Source organism: Aspergillus ibericus, assembly GCF_003184845.1.
Source record: "Aspergillus ibericus CBS 121593 unplaced genomic scaffold BO80scaffold_43, whole genome shotgun sequence".
Lineage (NCBI taxonomy): Eukaryota > Fungi > Ascomycota > Eurotiomycetes > Eurotiales > Aspergillaceae > Aspergillus > Aspergillus ibericus.
In genome coordinates this window covers 37,991-52,572 of record NW_020292141.1, presented here as the reverse complement: position 1 = coordinate 52,572, position 14,582 = coordinate 37,991, and the positions used below count along the sequence as shown (strand labels likewise).

General features: G+C 53.8%; 4 protein-coding genes and 2 non-coding genes across 6 annotated transcripts; 5 read left to right on the top strand and 1 right to left on the bottom strand.

Moving 5' to 3' along the window:
• Positions 1–20: 20 nt before the first annotated feature.
• On the top strand, positions 21–3,900 carry BO80DRAFT_428047 (uncharacterized protein). Its single transcript, XM_025720161.1, has one exon. The coding sequence runs from the start codon at positions 365–367 to the stop codon at positions 3,491–3,493; it is 3,129 nt and encodes a 1,042-aa protein (XP_025571898.1). The 5' UTR covers positions 21–364; the 3' UTR covers positions 3,494–3,900.
• Positions 3,901–4,271: 371 nt separating this feature from the next.
• kgd1 (alpha-ketoglutarate dehydrogenase KGD1) lies at positions 4,272–8,168 on the top strand. Its single transcript, XM_025722874.1, has 5 exons — positions 4,272–4,403; positions 4,491–4,803; positions 4,881–6,925; positions 6,976–7,349; positions 7,400–8,168. The coding sequence occupies exons 2-5, from the start codon at positions 4,594–4,596 to the stop codon at positions 7,936–7,938; spliced, it is 3,168 nt and encodes a 1,055-aa protein (XP_025571897.1). The 5' UTR covers positions 4,272–4,403; positions 4,491–4,593; the 3' UTR covers positions 7,939–8,168.
• Positions 8,169–8,295: 127 nt separating this feature from the next.
• Positions 8,296–8,368, top strand: BO80DRAFT_t251. Its single transcript has one exon. It is a non-coding gene; the product is annotated as a tRNA-Phe (tRNA).
• Positions 8,369–8,589: 221 nt separating this feature from the next.
• BO80DRAFT_389202 (putative PHD finger domain protein (Ing1)) lies at positions 8,590–10,943 on the top strand. Its single transcript, XM_025717107.1, has 5 exons — positions 8,590–9,105; positions 9,174–9,853; positions 9,902–10,107; positions 10,161–10,715; positions 10,764–10,943. Exons 1-5 carry the CDS (start codon positions 8,710–8,712, stop codon positions 10,820–10,822), a joined length of 1,896 nt encoding a protein of 631 aa, XP_025571896.1. The 5' UTR covers positions 8,590–8,709; the 3' UTR covers positions 10,823–10,943.
• Positions 10,944–11,237: 294 nt separating this feature from the next.
• On the top strand, positions 11,238–11,347 carry BO80DRAFT_t252. The gene has a single exon. It is a non-coding gene; the product is annotated as a tRNA-Met (tRNA).
• A 373-nt stretch (positions 11,348–11,720) lies between these two features.
• On the bottom strand, positions 11,721–14,401 carry BO80DRAFT_363641 (uncharacterized protein; the record flags this gene model as incomplete). Its single annotated transcript, XM_025716113.1, has 2 exons — positions 11,721–14,181; positions 14,244–14,401. The coding sequence occupies 2 exons, from the start codon at positions 14,399–14,401 to the stop codon at positions 11,721–11,723; spliced, it is 2,619 nt and encodes an 872-aa protein (XP_025571895.1).
• Positions 14,402–14,582: the final 181 nt, after the last annotated feature.

The window sequence follows — 14,582 nt, the reverse complement described above, 5'->3', positions numbered from 1 at the left end:
TTTTTCTTATCTCCCCCCATCAAGCGCCATCCCCTACATTATCCTCCCCCCAAGCATCGCCCACCATTGGTAGTCTATTCCTATTCATGACGATCCTTTCTTGAACCTGATCGCCTTTCAGAATCAGTCATTAAACCTCCGTCTCGAATTTCCAGCGCACTGCCCTGGGATTGGTCCACCATCGTCGCCGGGTGAGACATTGCCCCACGCCGCAACCTTGATCTTCTTCTTCTACTCCGCAGAGCTCTGTCATTATTGTGTGGGCGACCGACCAAGCATTGCGACCATCAGAACAATGGGCCAGGTTTTCGCATCCTGAACGCCTGCTCGCACGCACCCTGGGTGCTTCGAGCTCATTTTCACCATGCCCCCCTCCACCGTGTTCTCCTACTGGCGTCGCGAGCACCGCCGATCGAGTGCTTCCCCCGTCTCGCCCTCCTTACAGCCCACCTCCAAAGGATCGGTCGCAAGCAATCCTCCTCAACTGCCTATACTGCCGAACACGAAGACCGCTCTCGCGGCGCTTGGGGGATCGTCCGTGGAAGTTCCGATCAACCCTCAAGGGGAATCCGATGCTGCGAAAAGAAACATCGCCATATCCGTTACCCCCACCAATGCGCCAGGCTCCTCTTTAACGAATCTTGCGAATCTCACGGTGCCCTCGTCCGAAAGCCACGCTCAACCCCATTCAACCCCCGATGAGCACGAAGACTCAACCATCGCCTCCCAGTTGAACTACTCGCAGTCATCCTTTGCCGCGCCGCGCTCAGATCATGGCGACGGTGATTCGCCCAAACCGAGCTCCCCGTTTCGACTGTCCTTGGGCAAAAATCTGCTGAGCTCGCACAATCTCACTTCCGACCACTATACCAAACGCTCATCGACTCCCGGTCTGTCGTCGTCCGGTCATTTCCGGTTCAGGACCTCTCCAGATATTTCCCCAGCGGACAAGACAACAATCCCGTCACACAAGGACAAGGAATACAAAGGTGAAAATGCAAACGGTCGCCGGTCTGCAGACCGGGATGGGTCTACGGAACACGCTCATCACAAACTCGGGAAGACCCGGCTTCACCTGCTGAACCCGATGTCTCTGTTGGCCAGGAGGCGTTCTTCCAACCTGGCCAGCCTGCGGATGGAGGATACGAGCATCCGCGCCCGCAATATAGTCCCTGCTATCCCAGACGACTATGATCCCAGAATCCGCGGCAATATCGTTCATGACTTCTCTGCTCCCCGTCCCCGTCGCAACCTGTCCACGGCACCTGTTCTTTGGCATGATGTCAACAACCAATCCGGCCCACCCGATGCAGCCTACACAGGAAATGGGAATTCTGTGCACGGCCATGACCAAACTGCCCAAATAGGCGAGCAAAAGAAACGCCATACACAGTACTCCCCTGTCTTCAGGGAACACTTTGAGGAAGATCAAAAGGTGTTGCAGGTTGAGAGCAAAGCATATCTGCAGTCCTCGTTGCTGACAGAGCAGTCTCATGCCGAGAATGACCCCAGCGCACTTCCTGTGTTTGCAAGGAGATTACCCTCCAAGCTACCGGATCAAGCCGGGCCCTCTGTGTCACCAAGCGACCAGGCAACGCCTAACCAAGACGACCAGCACAACCTCCCCAGTAACATCGGAACCGCAAGTATACAAGATGCCGACACGATCGAGGTTATACCACATCAGTCATCCGGCTTGCCTAAACATCTCAAGAGCAACGCCTCCCGGTTCAGTTTTGACATGAATGGCGTCGAATCCTCCACTCAGGAGAAATTATTGGAAGAGAAACATAAGGAAAAGGAGGCCGCAAGAAGGGCCAAGGCACGAATGGAAGGCATAGGTCTCAGCGATGGCGAGGACGACTATGATGATGATATGTTTGACGATATGGATGACTTTGAAGAGAAGATTCCAGGTGTCAATGTCGACGCTGATGAGGACGATGAGTTCGCCGGCTTCTCTGGCCCGGGAAATGCACTTAACAAATCCTGGTTTGCGCCCAGCCTCTCGCCAATCCTTGCTAGTCCCCTTCCTCCTGGGTTGACGGACTCTCAAGATATACAAGATATGCAGGACATGCAGGACCTGCAGGACTTGCAGGAATCGGCTCAGGGGTCCTTGGCAGACAACCCAGAACCTCTACCCGTATCCGAACCTGTTGTCTCTGATATTGCAACCGATATTCAATCATTATCAGTGGCAACGAATCCCAATAATATTCCACAGGTCACCGTAGACTTACATCCTCAGGCCTCGCAGCCGATGGAAGACGACGACGATCTGTACTTCGACGATGGGGAGTTCGGTGATCTGTCTACGGAAGACGCGGGCGACAAATTTGACGAGTCAATTTTTGACGATGAGACAAGTCACCTTTACGATCGAAAACCGGCGGCTCAACAACCTGTTCCTGAGCCTGCGCAGCTGGACAGCCGGGATCATAATTCGCTGGACGTCACTGCCGAGCCTGACGATTCTGTACTAGAGTCAGATGATGGCGGTCTTAGGCACGTTCCTAGCATGGCAAGCGACTATCGAAAAGGGTCGATCAGAGCCTACGGTCATACTCGTGAGAGCTTGCCTAACTTAGGGTCCGCAAAAGCTCATGGTGGGGTGCTGTCCGAGCACAACCTCGAAGCTTTCCACAATGCTTTGGCTCAAGCCGCCAGTGAAGCAGCCACAAATGACAGGTTTGGACGTGTAGTCAGCGTCAGCGAGCGGTCACTAGGTCAAGAGAGCTCTGCCCAAACAATAGACAGCCCTTCGGGGCTCATTTCAGATGATAGCCGCTTGAGCCAGACGGTCGACATGGTTGGTTTCGAAGAAGCGTTTGAGGATTTCAGCTACGATGATAACGATGCTGCATATTTCGACGACCCTATCATTGCTGCAGCGAACGCGGAAGCCTTGGAAAATGATGACGAGGGATTCTATGGTCAAGAATTTGGATTCTATGCGCAATCACATGGGGGCTGCAACGCCGAACTCACCAATGGTGGCTACTTCGGTCCACGAGGCGTCGAGGGCATTTCTCGCAGCTTCAGCAGTCGGGGGAAATTCCGCGAGCCAAGCCTGACCCCCATCACGGAACGCAGTGAATGGAGCACACGCAACTCGGTCATCTCGCTCTCAGCCCACGGTGCCGCCCATTCCAACCCCATCGCCAGCCCTGGCTTGGCTCAGCTCGTGGACCTTGGTGCCATGGACGACGAGATGTCTTTGAGTGCACTGATGAAGCTTCGACGTGGTGCCTGGGGCGGAAGCAATGGGAGCCTCCGTAGCGGCAGTGGCAGTCCTCCTCCATATTTACACTCGTCGTCAAACCGGGCGAGCTTCATTTCCGACGCCAGCCCAACGGTATATACCACGCCGCCGGATGCGTTTGGCAGTGCGACAGAGTCCCCCATCAGGGAATCTGACAAGTTCCGGTGGTCCCAGCACGCTCTGGAGCAGCGTGTGGGACAGTCGCCAGCGGGTGAGAGGGAGCCATAGATCTGCAACCAAAACGACAGGGGTCGATCGGTCATATGCGCCCGAGCTGGCAAGTAGTCAGAAGGGCATGCATGTGACCAGCCGCAGATCGGTCCCGGGAAAGGTTGGATATACCAACCGAGAAGAGGGGGAGAGTATATACCATCTGGAATTGTTACATAAGGGGTTCTTGGGTCTGAGATATAATGATCGTAATGCCTGATATATAATGCTTCACTGCCAGACCGCAGCGACTTGTACTGTTATGATTTGATGATTGGATGTTGGGTTATTTATGTTGCATATACAGCTTGGGAGGGAATCAATCGGGTGCCCGTTGGGCCTCTTGACATGCTGCGAGGGGGGATGGGTTGTAATCTGCACGCATATCCCGAACGTGTCCAGACCCTGGGATCCAGGGGAATGACAGCCCCTTCATACTACGTTGTGCGACATACTACCTAGATAGTATGTACATGGAATCAACCCGAGGGTGATTGGACCACGTGCCCACCCGCAAAAACCCGGAGCGGGAAATGGTCATAACCGGGCTGTGGCGGTGCACGCCTCTGAGCCAGTTACCCGCAACCGGGATGCTCGGCCCGCCGTGGTTTTCTCGGTTGCAGGGCACGGCTTGACTCAGCTGTGGCGACGCCGCCTGCAGGCCTGGCAAAGGGGGTCAGCCACAGCTGCGCTGGCCGTCATAGCCGTAGATCTCGGCAAACCTCTCTCGTTCCGTTCCTCCCAGGCCAATCTCCATTCCATCTCCTCTCTCCTCGCCCCCATAGAACGAGGTTCTCCTCTATTCCCTTCTCCTCTCCACTAATTCTTTGTTCAAGAGAGTGCTTCGGCTCTCTGATGAGTCCCGTTTTATTACAGGTGCTACGGCAATCATAGTCGACACCTGTGTTTTCCTCGTCCAGCTAACACCGTGCGTGTTCCTTTCATCCGTCTGAAAAATCCCGCAGCTTGCGAACCCGCTCACCGTCGGACTGACTGCGATTCCTCTGTATTCTAGTTCTCGAGATCATCCGCTGTGTCGTTGATCTCCTTCGCATCTCCATCGTTGAGCTTAAAGCATTAGATTCCAGCTCGTGTTACGCATTAGAAAAATTGCCGCCATGTTTCGTACCACAGCCGTCAAGGCGACCAGCGGCGGTATGCTGCGCGGTCCTGCCTGCTCTTCCTGCAGGAGGTCTCTCTCTCTTGCATCCACTGCCAGATCTGCTGCCAACCGCAGCTCAAAACTTGGCCTGACCACCAGACGTCCTCTCGCCCTTGTCGACCGCTTGTCCAACAAGAGGCATTATGCCGCGTCCGCGGAGGGTGTGGTAAGCAAATCCCTGCGCAGATGATGTTCTTGATCTGAATCGGCTTCGACTGACGTTCGCACTTTTGGCGCGTCTAGGATGCCAATGACTCTTTCCTCTCCGGAAACACCGCCAACTACATCGACGAGATGTACGTCGCATGGAAGCGGGATCCCTCCAGCGTCCACATCTCGTGGCAGACGTATTTCAAGAACATGGAAGAGGGTAAAATGCCCGTCTCCCAGGCTTTCCAGCCTCCTCCGACCCTGGTTCCCACCCCTACCGGCGGTGTCCCGCAAGAGATGCCCGGCGAGGGCTTGTCTTTCGCGGCCGGTACCGATGTCACTAATCACCTGAAGGTCCAGCTGCTGGTCCGCGCCTACCAGGCTCGTGGTCACCACAAGGCCAAGATCGATCCCCTTGGCATCCGCGGCGAAGCTGAGGCGTTCGGCTACAACAAGCCCAAGGAGCTCGAGCTGGACCACTACGGCTTCACTGAACGCGACCTGGACCAGGAGTTCACTCTTGGACCCGGTATCCTGCCCCGCTTTGCGACCGAAGAGCGCAAGAAGATGACCCTGCGCGAGATTGTCGCTACTTGCGAGAAGATCTACTGCGGTTCCTACGGTGTGGAGTACATCCACATTCCCGACCGTAAGCCGTGCGACTGGATCCGCGACCGCTTCGAGATCCCCCAGCCGTACAACTACTCTGTCGATGACAAGCGCCGCATCCTCGACCGCCTCATCTGGTCCCACAGCTTCGAGTCCTTCCTTGCCACCAAGTTCCCCAACGACAAGCGTTTCGGTCTGGAGGGTTGCGAAACCCTTGTGCCTGGTATGAAGGCCCTCATCGACCGCAGTGTCGACTATGGCATCAAGGACATCGTCATCGGTATGCCTCACCGTGGTCGTCTGAACGTCCTTTCCAACGTCGTCCGTAAGCCCAACGAGTCCATCTTCAGCGAGTTCGCCGGCTCCACCGAGCCCTCTGATGAAGGCTCCGGTGATGTCAAGTACCACTTGGGTATGAACTTCGAGCGCCCTACCCCCTCGGGTAAGCGCGTTCAGCTCTCTCTGGTCGCCAACCCCTCCCACTTGGAAGCCGAGGACCCGGTCGTGCTCGGAAAGACCCGTTCCATTCAGCACTACAACAAGGATGAGACCGAGTTCAACTCTGCCATGGGTGTGCTGTTGCACGGTGATGCTGCCTTTGCCGCCCAGGGTGTCGTCTACGAGACCATGGGTTTCCACTCCCTCCCCGCCTACTCCACCGGAGGTACCATTCACATCGTTGTGAACAACCAGATCGGTTTCACCACCGACCCCCGGTTCGCCCGCTCCACTCCTTACTGCTCGGACATCGCCAAGTCCATTGACGCCCCTGTCTTCCACGTCAACGCGGATGACGTTGAGGCCGTCAACTACGTCTGCCAGGTCGCTGCTGACTGGCGTGCCGAGTTCAAGCGTGACGTTGTCATCGACATCGTCTGCTACCGTAAGCAGGGTCACAACGAGACTGACCAGCCCTCGTTCACTCAGCCTCTGATGTACAAGCGCATTGCTCAGCAGAAGAGCCAGCTTGACAAGTACGTTGCCAAGCTGATCGAGGAGGGTACCTTCACCAAGGAGGACATCGACGAGCACAAGAAATGGGTCTGGGGCATGCTGAACGACAGCTTCGACCGCAGCAAGGACTACCAGCCTACCAGCAAGGAATGGCTCACCTCCGCCTGGAACGGTTTCAAGACCCCCAAGGAGCTTGCCACTGAGGTTCTGCCTCACCTCCCCACCGGCGTTGAGGGTCCTCTGCTGCAGCACGTTGCTGACAAGATTAGCGGTAACCTGGATGGCTTCACCCTCCACCGCAACCTCAAGCGTATCTTGAGCAACCGCAAGAAGTCTGTGGATGAGGGCAAGAACATTGACTGGGCCACTGCTGAGGCTCTTGCCTTCGGTTCCCTCGTGTCTGAGGGTTACCACGTCCGTATCTCCGGTCAGGACGTGGAGCGTGGTACTTTCTCTCAGCGTCACGCCGTCCTGCACGACCAGGAGAACGAGGGCACCTACACTCCTCTGCAGCACATTGCTGAGGACCAGGGAAGCTTTGTCATCTCCAACTCCTCCCTCAGTGAATTCGGAGCGTACGTATCGGGTTTTTTCTCTTATTGTTTAAAGCTAACATCTCTGGCAGTCTTGGTTTCGAATACGGTTACTCCCTGACCTCCCCCAACGCACTCGTCATGTGGGAGGCCCAGTTTGGTGACTTTGCCAACAACGCTCAGTGTATCATCGATCAGTTCATCGCTGCGGGAGAGTCCAAGTGGCTCCAGCGCTCTGGTCTCGTCGTTTCTCTTCCCCACGGTTACGATGGCCAGGGTCCTGAGCACTCTTCCGGCAGAATGGAGCGTTGGCTGCAGCTCTGCAACGAGGAGCCCCGTGTCTTCCCCGCCGGTGACAAGCTCGACCGCCAGCACCAGGACTGCAACATGCAGATTGCCTGCATGACCAGCCCTGCCAACCTGTTCCACATTCTGCGTCGCCAGATCCACCGCCAGTTCCGCAAGCGTAAGTACCTTGAATCTGTCCATGCGAGTTTGGAGCTAACGCTTGTCCAGCCCTCGTGATCTTCTTCTCCAAGTCTCTCCTCCGTCACCCCATTGCTCGTTCCGACATTGAGAACTTCACTGGCGAGTCTCACTTCCAGTGGATCATTCCCGACGAGGGCCACGGCAAGGAGATCGATGAGCCCGAGAAGATTGAGCGTGTCATCCTGTGCTCTGGCCAGGTTTACGCCGCTCTTATCAAGCACCGTGAAGCCCACGGTATCCGCAACACTGCCATCACCCGTGTGGAGCAGCTGCACCCCTTCCCTTGGGCTCAGCTGAAGGAGAACCTGGACAGCTACCCCAACGCCCGCAACATTGTCTGGGCCCAGGAGGAGCCTCTCAACGCTGGTGCCTGGAGTTACACCCAGCCCCGTATTGAGACCCTGCTGAACGAGACCGAGCACCACAACCGCCGTCACGTTCTCTACGCCGGTCGCGCCCCCAGCGCCTCCGTTGCCACCGGTCTCAAGTCCGTCCATCTTAAGGAGGAGCAGGAGTTCCTTCAGGATGCTTTCACTGTCCACCAGGAGCGCCTCAAGGGCGAGTAAGTGGCTTTGTAGGTGCTTTGGTTTGGGGAGCTAGCGTCGGCTCGTTCTGGTCTTCATTGTATGATTTTCCTTTGTCAGCAGCATAGTGTACGATGCTTATACCGTCATGCTTGTGAGGGCTTGGGTCGTTCTAGCATCTGTTTTTGATCTGGCCTGCCTATACCTGCATGTGTTCGTGCACGCGTGTAAATTAAGAACCTTGATATAATCAGTTTCTTTGGTTTAACTGGATTCACTAGCCGGTAGTCGCTACATAGGGTTGTAAGCTGGGAGATAGACTGTTGCAGACCCATGTTAGGATATTCTAATCATGTCGTGTCTCATAGCGTCAACAAAGGTTCTATAAACAACAATTGCGGGGCAATGGCGCATCTGGGAGCGCGTCAGACTGAAGATCTGGAGGTGGCCGGTTCAAGCCCGGCTTGCCCCAATTGTTTTTCGTTTTTGTTTTGGTTGCTGTTCCGTTATAGACCAGTTGGTAGAATCTGTGGTGCTTTTGAATCTTTCATGATACGTGACGTCACTTGGGCTTATCGGTGAGACTGAGTCAGCCACATTGCCTGCCTTGGTCTGCAGGCACCAATCACCTGATGGCTGCCGGGTCTTCTCCGCACTGCAGCCTCCATCGCTCCAACTCTGCTCTCCCACCCCCGATTTTTCTGCCTTGTCCATGTTCCCGTTGTTGAGCCATCGATCATCCCCTATCTCTGAGCGCTTCTTATTCCCTGATTGAGCTGGGCTTCTGTCCGACCGGCTGTTCTCTTTTCCATCATGTCTGCCGTTTCTTCATCAGCCATGAATTCTCAGGGTCAGAGCGCTCGTCAGTCAACGCGACAGACGAGAACGAACCCATCCCGCACTTCCAAGACGCTGGGACGCTCCTCTTTTGCTTATGGTCATTCGTCGATGACAGACACCCCTTCTGCGACCCCTGTCGCCCATGGCTTCTATCCCGCTCTCACTCATTTCACGGACGCTATCACGGCCCTCCCTCGGGAATTTCGCCGGCACAATTCGCTACTGAAAGAAGTCGATGCAAAGGCCTGGGCTCTTGAGGATAATCTGCTTCAACTGCTGAAGGCTTCTTCGGAATCACAGCCTGTGCCATACTCCTCCAACCCGAACCCCATTGTCTCTGGGACTGTCCGGGAAGATTATATACCCTCGGTGGGTCATTGAGTGCTCTGCGGGGATACGCTATCTATGATAGTGTGCTGACAAGCAATTGTGATTAGGGACTCTCGCACAACCCCGAATCCCAGGAAAGCAAAAACCGCCGTGCCCTGTTCGATCGTGTGCGACATACACTCTCGGACCTGATGATGACTGCGGACGAGAAGAACCACGTTATTTCGAATGCGAACGATGAACTAGACCGGCAGCTCACACGTCTGGATACTATCTTTCCGTTCATCGCAGGGGAAATTAGCGATGAGGCTCGTCTAGGGAGTCTCTCTCATTGGGCTTATTCGAATAGAAATGTCGCCAAGACGACTACTAATGAGCGACCTCGCCGGGAGGCCGCAGCCAGTAAGGAATTGGTTCATGCGATCCATGAGGTAGAGGCTGCTTCTCGGAGCGAAGCTAGGCGCGAAGCTGTCATGGCACGCAGGCAGCGTCGCGCGCATGCTGATTCGGATCTGGACGATGTGCGTGCTCGAAAGGGACAATCTAGCAAGGCTCGCGGAGGTGCAGGTGCTGGCGATCAGTCGGGCGCACATGGCCAGGGAACCACTGGGACGGGCCAGGCCAAACGGCGCAAGGTCGAGCGACCGCCGGCGGTGGAGGGTGGTGCTGCAATGGAGCGCACTGCTAGCAACGCTAGTACTTCGAGACAAGCTGCATCAAAGGATGCCGCTGATGCTACGAAGAAGAGAGCCCGGGCACCGAATGCGAATGCGGCTGCGCGAAAGAGGTACGTCTGTCTGTTGTTCTGTGAGTATTTAGCTAACATGGATAATAGGAACAATACCAATGTTTCTGCGGTTGATTCGCCTGTCTTGGCCCCGTCCCCTGTAGTCGCTGCAGCGGCCATTCCACGGAGTGCCGCCAGCCCTGGGCCTGGTGCAGTGCGGCCGCAGTCTTCTCGCACCCAGCAGAACTCGGGGCAAGCAAACAATGGCCGTCAGAGGCCATCATCTTCGGCATCGAACCGTGTAACTAGCAATAGTATGTTCCCACCGGTGGTACCAGAGGTAGTGCTAACTAAGATCCTGTTGCAGGTAAAATCACAGAAACAAAGGTTACCGTCAAAGAAACCGCATCCAAAACTGAGGCTACACCTACGTCTAATCCGGATACACAACGGGAACTGGAAGAGGCGACGGTGGATGTATCGAAGGTGCCACCTCCAGTGAGCACCAAGCGCGAGGATACCGACGGGAAACCTGCACAATCCATTGAGCCAGGAGAAACACCGGTGCCTTCTGTGTCGAACCCACCACCAAAGGGCCGATCATCCAAGACGTCAACACCCACTCTGGCCACCTTCTCCGAGCCAGCTCAGCGCGTGCGACCGACTCGCAGTACAGATCCGGCGCCAGCCAAACGGTCTCATAAAAAGAACAACAGCATCCCGGTGGTGCAACCGCGGGCGGTGTCCGAAGAGGAAGAATCTCTCCACGAGGGTGATGATGAGGACGAGGACGGCGAGCCCAGATACTGCTACTGTAACGAAATCAGTTTCGGCGAGATGGTTGCGTGCGACAATGACGCCTGTCCTCGCGAATGGTTCCACTTGTCATGTGTCGGCTTGACGAAACCTCCTGGAAAGAATGGTGAGTTTTCTGCCGCGAGGTGGTTCATTCAAATGCTAACGTGAATAGTCAAATGGTATTGCAATGAGTGCAAGGAGAGTATGCGACGGAGTCGAAGTGGGCGATGATTGGAATGAGCAACATAGATCAAAATCTACTAGTCGCTGGTTGGCATATGTATATAATATAGACAATGAGGTGTTTCGGTCTGTTCTCTCATGACTTGCTACCTAAAATATTAGAATCGATACCCTGGTGATATATACCATCCCCTCCAAGAACCCAGTCCTATTCTCTCCACCCGCCTATTAAAAAACGAAAAAAGAAAAAAGAGAAAGACCTAAGAAAGAAGACAAGAAACCAATCCTTGAACAGAATAGTAGTAGCACTAGTTAATATCCACAGAAAATCCAAAACGAAACTTTCAGCCATCCTACAATCCCACTGCCCGTCAATTACCTTGTGTAGTAGTTCCACACCCGCATCCCAAAAGCAAACCTTCTGGATATAGGTCCATCCGACAAGCAAAGTCCTCAACAATTTGTCTCGATGGTGTAGTTGGTTATCACGTGGGTCTCATACTCCAGTATGACGTGGAAGATTCAAACTTCCATGCGATCCCAAGGCCGGGAGTTCGAACCTCCCTCGGGACATATCCTTTTTTTCTTTTGATTCCTTCTTTTTTTTTACCCCCTATATACATATCTATTGGGTTTAGGGGGGGGCATGGGGTGGATGTGTGTTGGTGGTGCTGCTATCATTTATTTTGGGGTTGATTATGGGATTTGTCTGTGTGTGAATCATACGGTGTAGTCGGTGGATGTACATAGGGCGTGGATGGGGGTAGATATATTCTTGCAAGAAAGGATTAATGGAAGGAGGGAAAAAAGATAAGATACTTCTTAAGGCGTGGGTAAAGAAAACAACAACCATCTTGAAAGAGTTGTCGAAGACTGAGATGGAGTTGGATATCAGTAGAGTGTATTAGATAGATATATTTTGTTGCCGTCCAGTAGCGTGTCTAGATCAACAATAGGCCTGGTTTTCTTCAACGGGTTCCATGTCCTCATCTGTTCTATCCGAATCAGAACCCGTGTGTACGTCGTCAACATTTGTCGTAGCTTGCTGAAACGGCTGGTTTCCCTTCTCCGGGCTTTCCTCGTTATCCCGGGTTACAATTTCCAGTTTGTTGCCCCGGTGCATGACTCGAATGTTGTGCTTGTATATGTCGACGGTCGATATACCAGCTCCTGTATTAGCCATCTTCTCCGTGGGTACCGAGTTCCACGCAAGCACTGCGATTTCTGGCGCGGAACCCCAACTGCTCGAGGAGAGTCCGCTGTAGATCGAATAGCAGACATGAGCAATAGCTACTGCTATATAAATCGCAAGCACGACCATCTCCAGTACGGATGTGATTCCTGCTGCGCTGTATGCGTAGCCATTCACGTAGGCCGTCATAGCCAATTCGGTAGATTGGTTGCGCACGGCGGCCGACACATTGAAAGCATTTCGTCCCTTGCCCATGTTTCCACCCTTGGGGATGATGTCGTATATCCAGTCGCCTCCATCCCACAGGTCGCTTTGATCGACGGCGCCTTTCAGATTCATAATGATACTGTGATTGTACGCAGACCGGCCGATGCCATTGGTGATCAGCGTAGCGAGAATGTTCTCCACTATAATATCGTGATAGTATGAGGCTGAGGGAGTGGGACTGTTGAAGATGCCAGCCATTGAGGTGATAGGGGATAGGATCGTTTCATTCGTGCCAGGAATTACCGGTGTCAGATATTTTGCCCAATCCGCTGTAAGCGCAATTCGCGGCCAATCGGCATGGAATGTCCCATTCTTATCCATGTCTATAGGCTGACCAGCGACGATCTTGATTGCGTTTCGGGTGGAAATAAGAGTGACGTTGGTGAACCTGCTGTCGACACTGCAAGTAAAGTATTGTGGATTGCTGCTATCTGTGCCAGGCAGCGTAAGGATCGCAGCCAAGGTGGCATCGAGAGGTTGCAACAGATTTGGGTCATCAACCCAAAGCACGGATGGAGAAGATCTTTGCTGAAGGAGTGATTTCACTTGTTTCTGAATAACGTCGTTGGAATACCCATCGTATAATTTAACTGAGGCCTGACTTGTGTCCGCCGTACCCGGCCCGCCGGAGAGAGACGCCGTACCCAACGCGGGAAAGGAAAGAGTTAAATTATTGGAAAAGTCGTAGAAAGTTTGCCCGCAGAATGTGAGCACCACCGGCTGCAGCGAGTTGACCGTAAAAAGCGCATCATTTCTGAACTTGAATCGGCCAACGTCAATATTGGCAGCAGCGTACGACCATAGCCTACCCAATTCCGCAACGCTATCAGCGACCACAGAGAGCGGAGTAGTTGCAATGGTATAAGCATTCCCCCACATCATCTCGTGGCTGCCAAACAGATTGCGAGACCTCATTCCAAAGGTTCGTATTGAAGCTGCACCCGAGACGGTGATGTTTTGAGGAACACTGCCGGCGTCGACGAGCCTTGGAAAGAACGAATAATAGTCCTGGTTGAGGATCTGCCAGTTCCCAGCCGGACAAGCGAGATCGCTATTGTCAAGGGCACAATGCGATAGCGACGAGGAGTTCTCGACTGTACGAGGAAAAAGTACGTCCTTGGTGCAATTGATCCAGAACGGCGTGCCGCCCGCGGGCCAGTCACCAAGACGAGGTTTCATCAAGTTACTTGTAGATGGTCCCACAGTCAAACCAAGAAGGGTACAGATGACCATCAGCGAGAGGATAAACCATTTGGTACTCCGTCGTTGCCAGTCATGTTGGATTGAGCCCCACATGCTGAGAGACCAGAGGAAACTGATATCCTGAAACTGCAATGAGGTGAAAATAGCGCCAAATGGAAGGCCCTCACCAAACGCAAGTTCTCTGCGGATGTAAGTAATCAGTATTGACCCAAGTGAAGCCAACATAAGAAGTTCATGAAGCTTGGCTGCGAATGTCAGCGCAGCCAGCTTCTCCGTATCCTGACCGGAGGCACCAGACAGTTCGCCCCCAATGTAGTAACCTGCCGAGTTTAACATCAAAAGCGCAAATGCGGCACCAACGGGAACCACGTGCAGGACACAGCGGATGGATGCAAGCGTCTTGCTCCTGTACATGAAGACCTTGGGCTTTTCCGTGACTTCAACGCCACGCAACTTGCAGCAGGTGTTATAGAAGGATGTGACCCCAAGACTTTTCAAGAGAGCCAGAAAGTGGTCGCCTAGCCCGGATTGTCGACTATCTGATTGAATTCTCCGCCAGCGCAATCGACCTCTTGCTTTTCCCATCTGGTCCGATAGTCCAGACCGGAACGAATGCAACATCCTCTGGGAGTTCATAAGAACCGGACGCCATCGACGCCGGGTGCGCTCAGTCGCTCGTAGTGAACGGCTGCTAGCAGAGGTGCCAGTGTCGGAGCGCGAGAGACCACCATGCGAACTAGAATCGCTGTTTGGTATGTCACAGTTGTTCAGCAAGAGCCAGACTTATTTAGGCTCAATCGGACTTACGCGGTGGTCGACCTATATGCTTCGGTATAAGTTGTCCCTAAGTCCAGGCTTTCCCCATCCAACTGTGTCTGCGATGACAAATTCGACGACGAATAACTGATATGGACGAGGTGAATTCCATTCTGTAAAGCTGGCCGAGTACTGTGCCCAACAGTCATTCCGGAAACCCGTGGTGTAGGCCTTATTGAGGAACGCGGATGTTGGCCGCGACCGAGAGCAAGACATAAGGTGTGATTTATGAGACGGTACGCAAGTCGTGCGAGGCGCAGATATCCTATAAATGGCTTGCGCCTAAGCCCGCGGGGTATCTTTGGAGGCTGCATTAATCTAATTTACTAA

Excerpts from the sequence above, each read along its gene's own strand:
- BO80DRAFT_428047 (XM_025720161.1), top strand. The coding sequence starts at position 365 with ATGCCCCCCTCCACCGTGTTCTCCTACTGGCGTCGCGAGCACCGCCGA.
- kgd1 (XM_025722874.1), top strand. The coding sequence starts at position 4,594 with ATGTTTCGTACCACAGCCGTCAAGGCGACCAGCGGCGGTATGCTGCGC. Across the intron at positions 4,804-4,880 it reads CCGCGTCCGCGGAGGGTGTG|GATGCCAATGACTCTTTCCT; the intron begins GTAAGCAAATCC and ends TGGCGCGTCTAG. Across the intron at positions 6,926-6,975 it reads TCCCTCAGTGAATTCGGAGC|TCTTGGTTTCGAATACGGTT; the intron begins GTACGTATCGGG and ends CATCTCTGGCAG.
- BO80DRAFT_389202 (XM_025717107.1), top strand. The coding sequence starts at position 8,710 with ATGTCTGCCGTTTCTTCATCAGCCATGAATTCTCAGGGTCAGAGCGCT. Across the intron at positions 9,854-9,901 it reads AATGCGGCTGCGCGAAAGAG|GAACAATACCAATGTTTCTG; the intron begins GTACGTCTGTCT and ends CATGGATAATAG. Across the intron at positions 10,108-10,160 it reads GAACCGTGTAACTAGCAATA|GTAAAATCACAGAAACAAAG; the intron begins GTATGTTCCCAC and ends ATCCTGTTGCAG.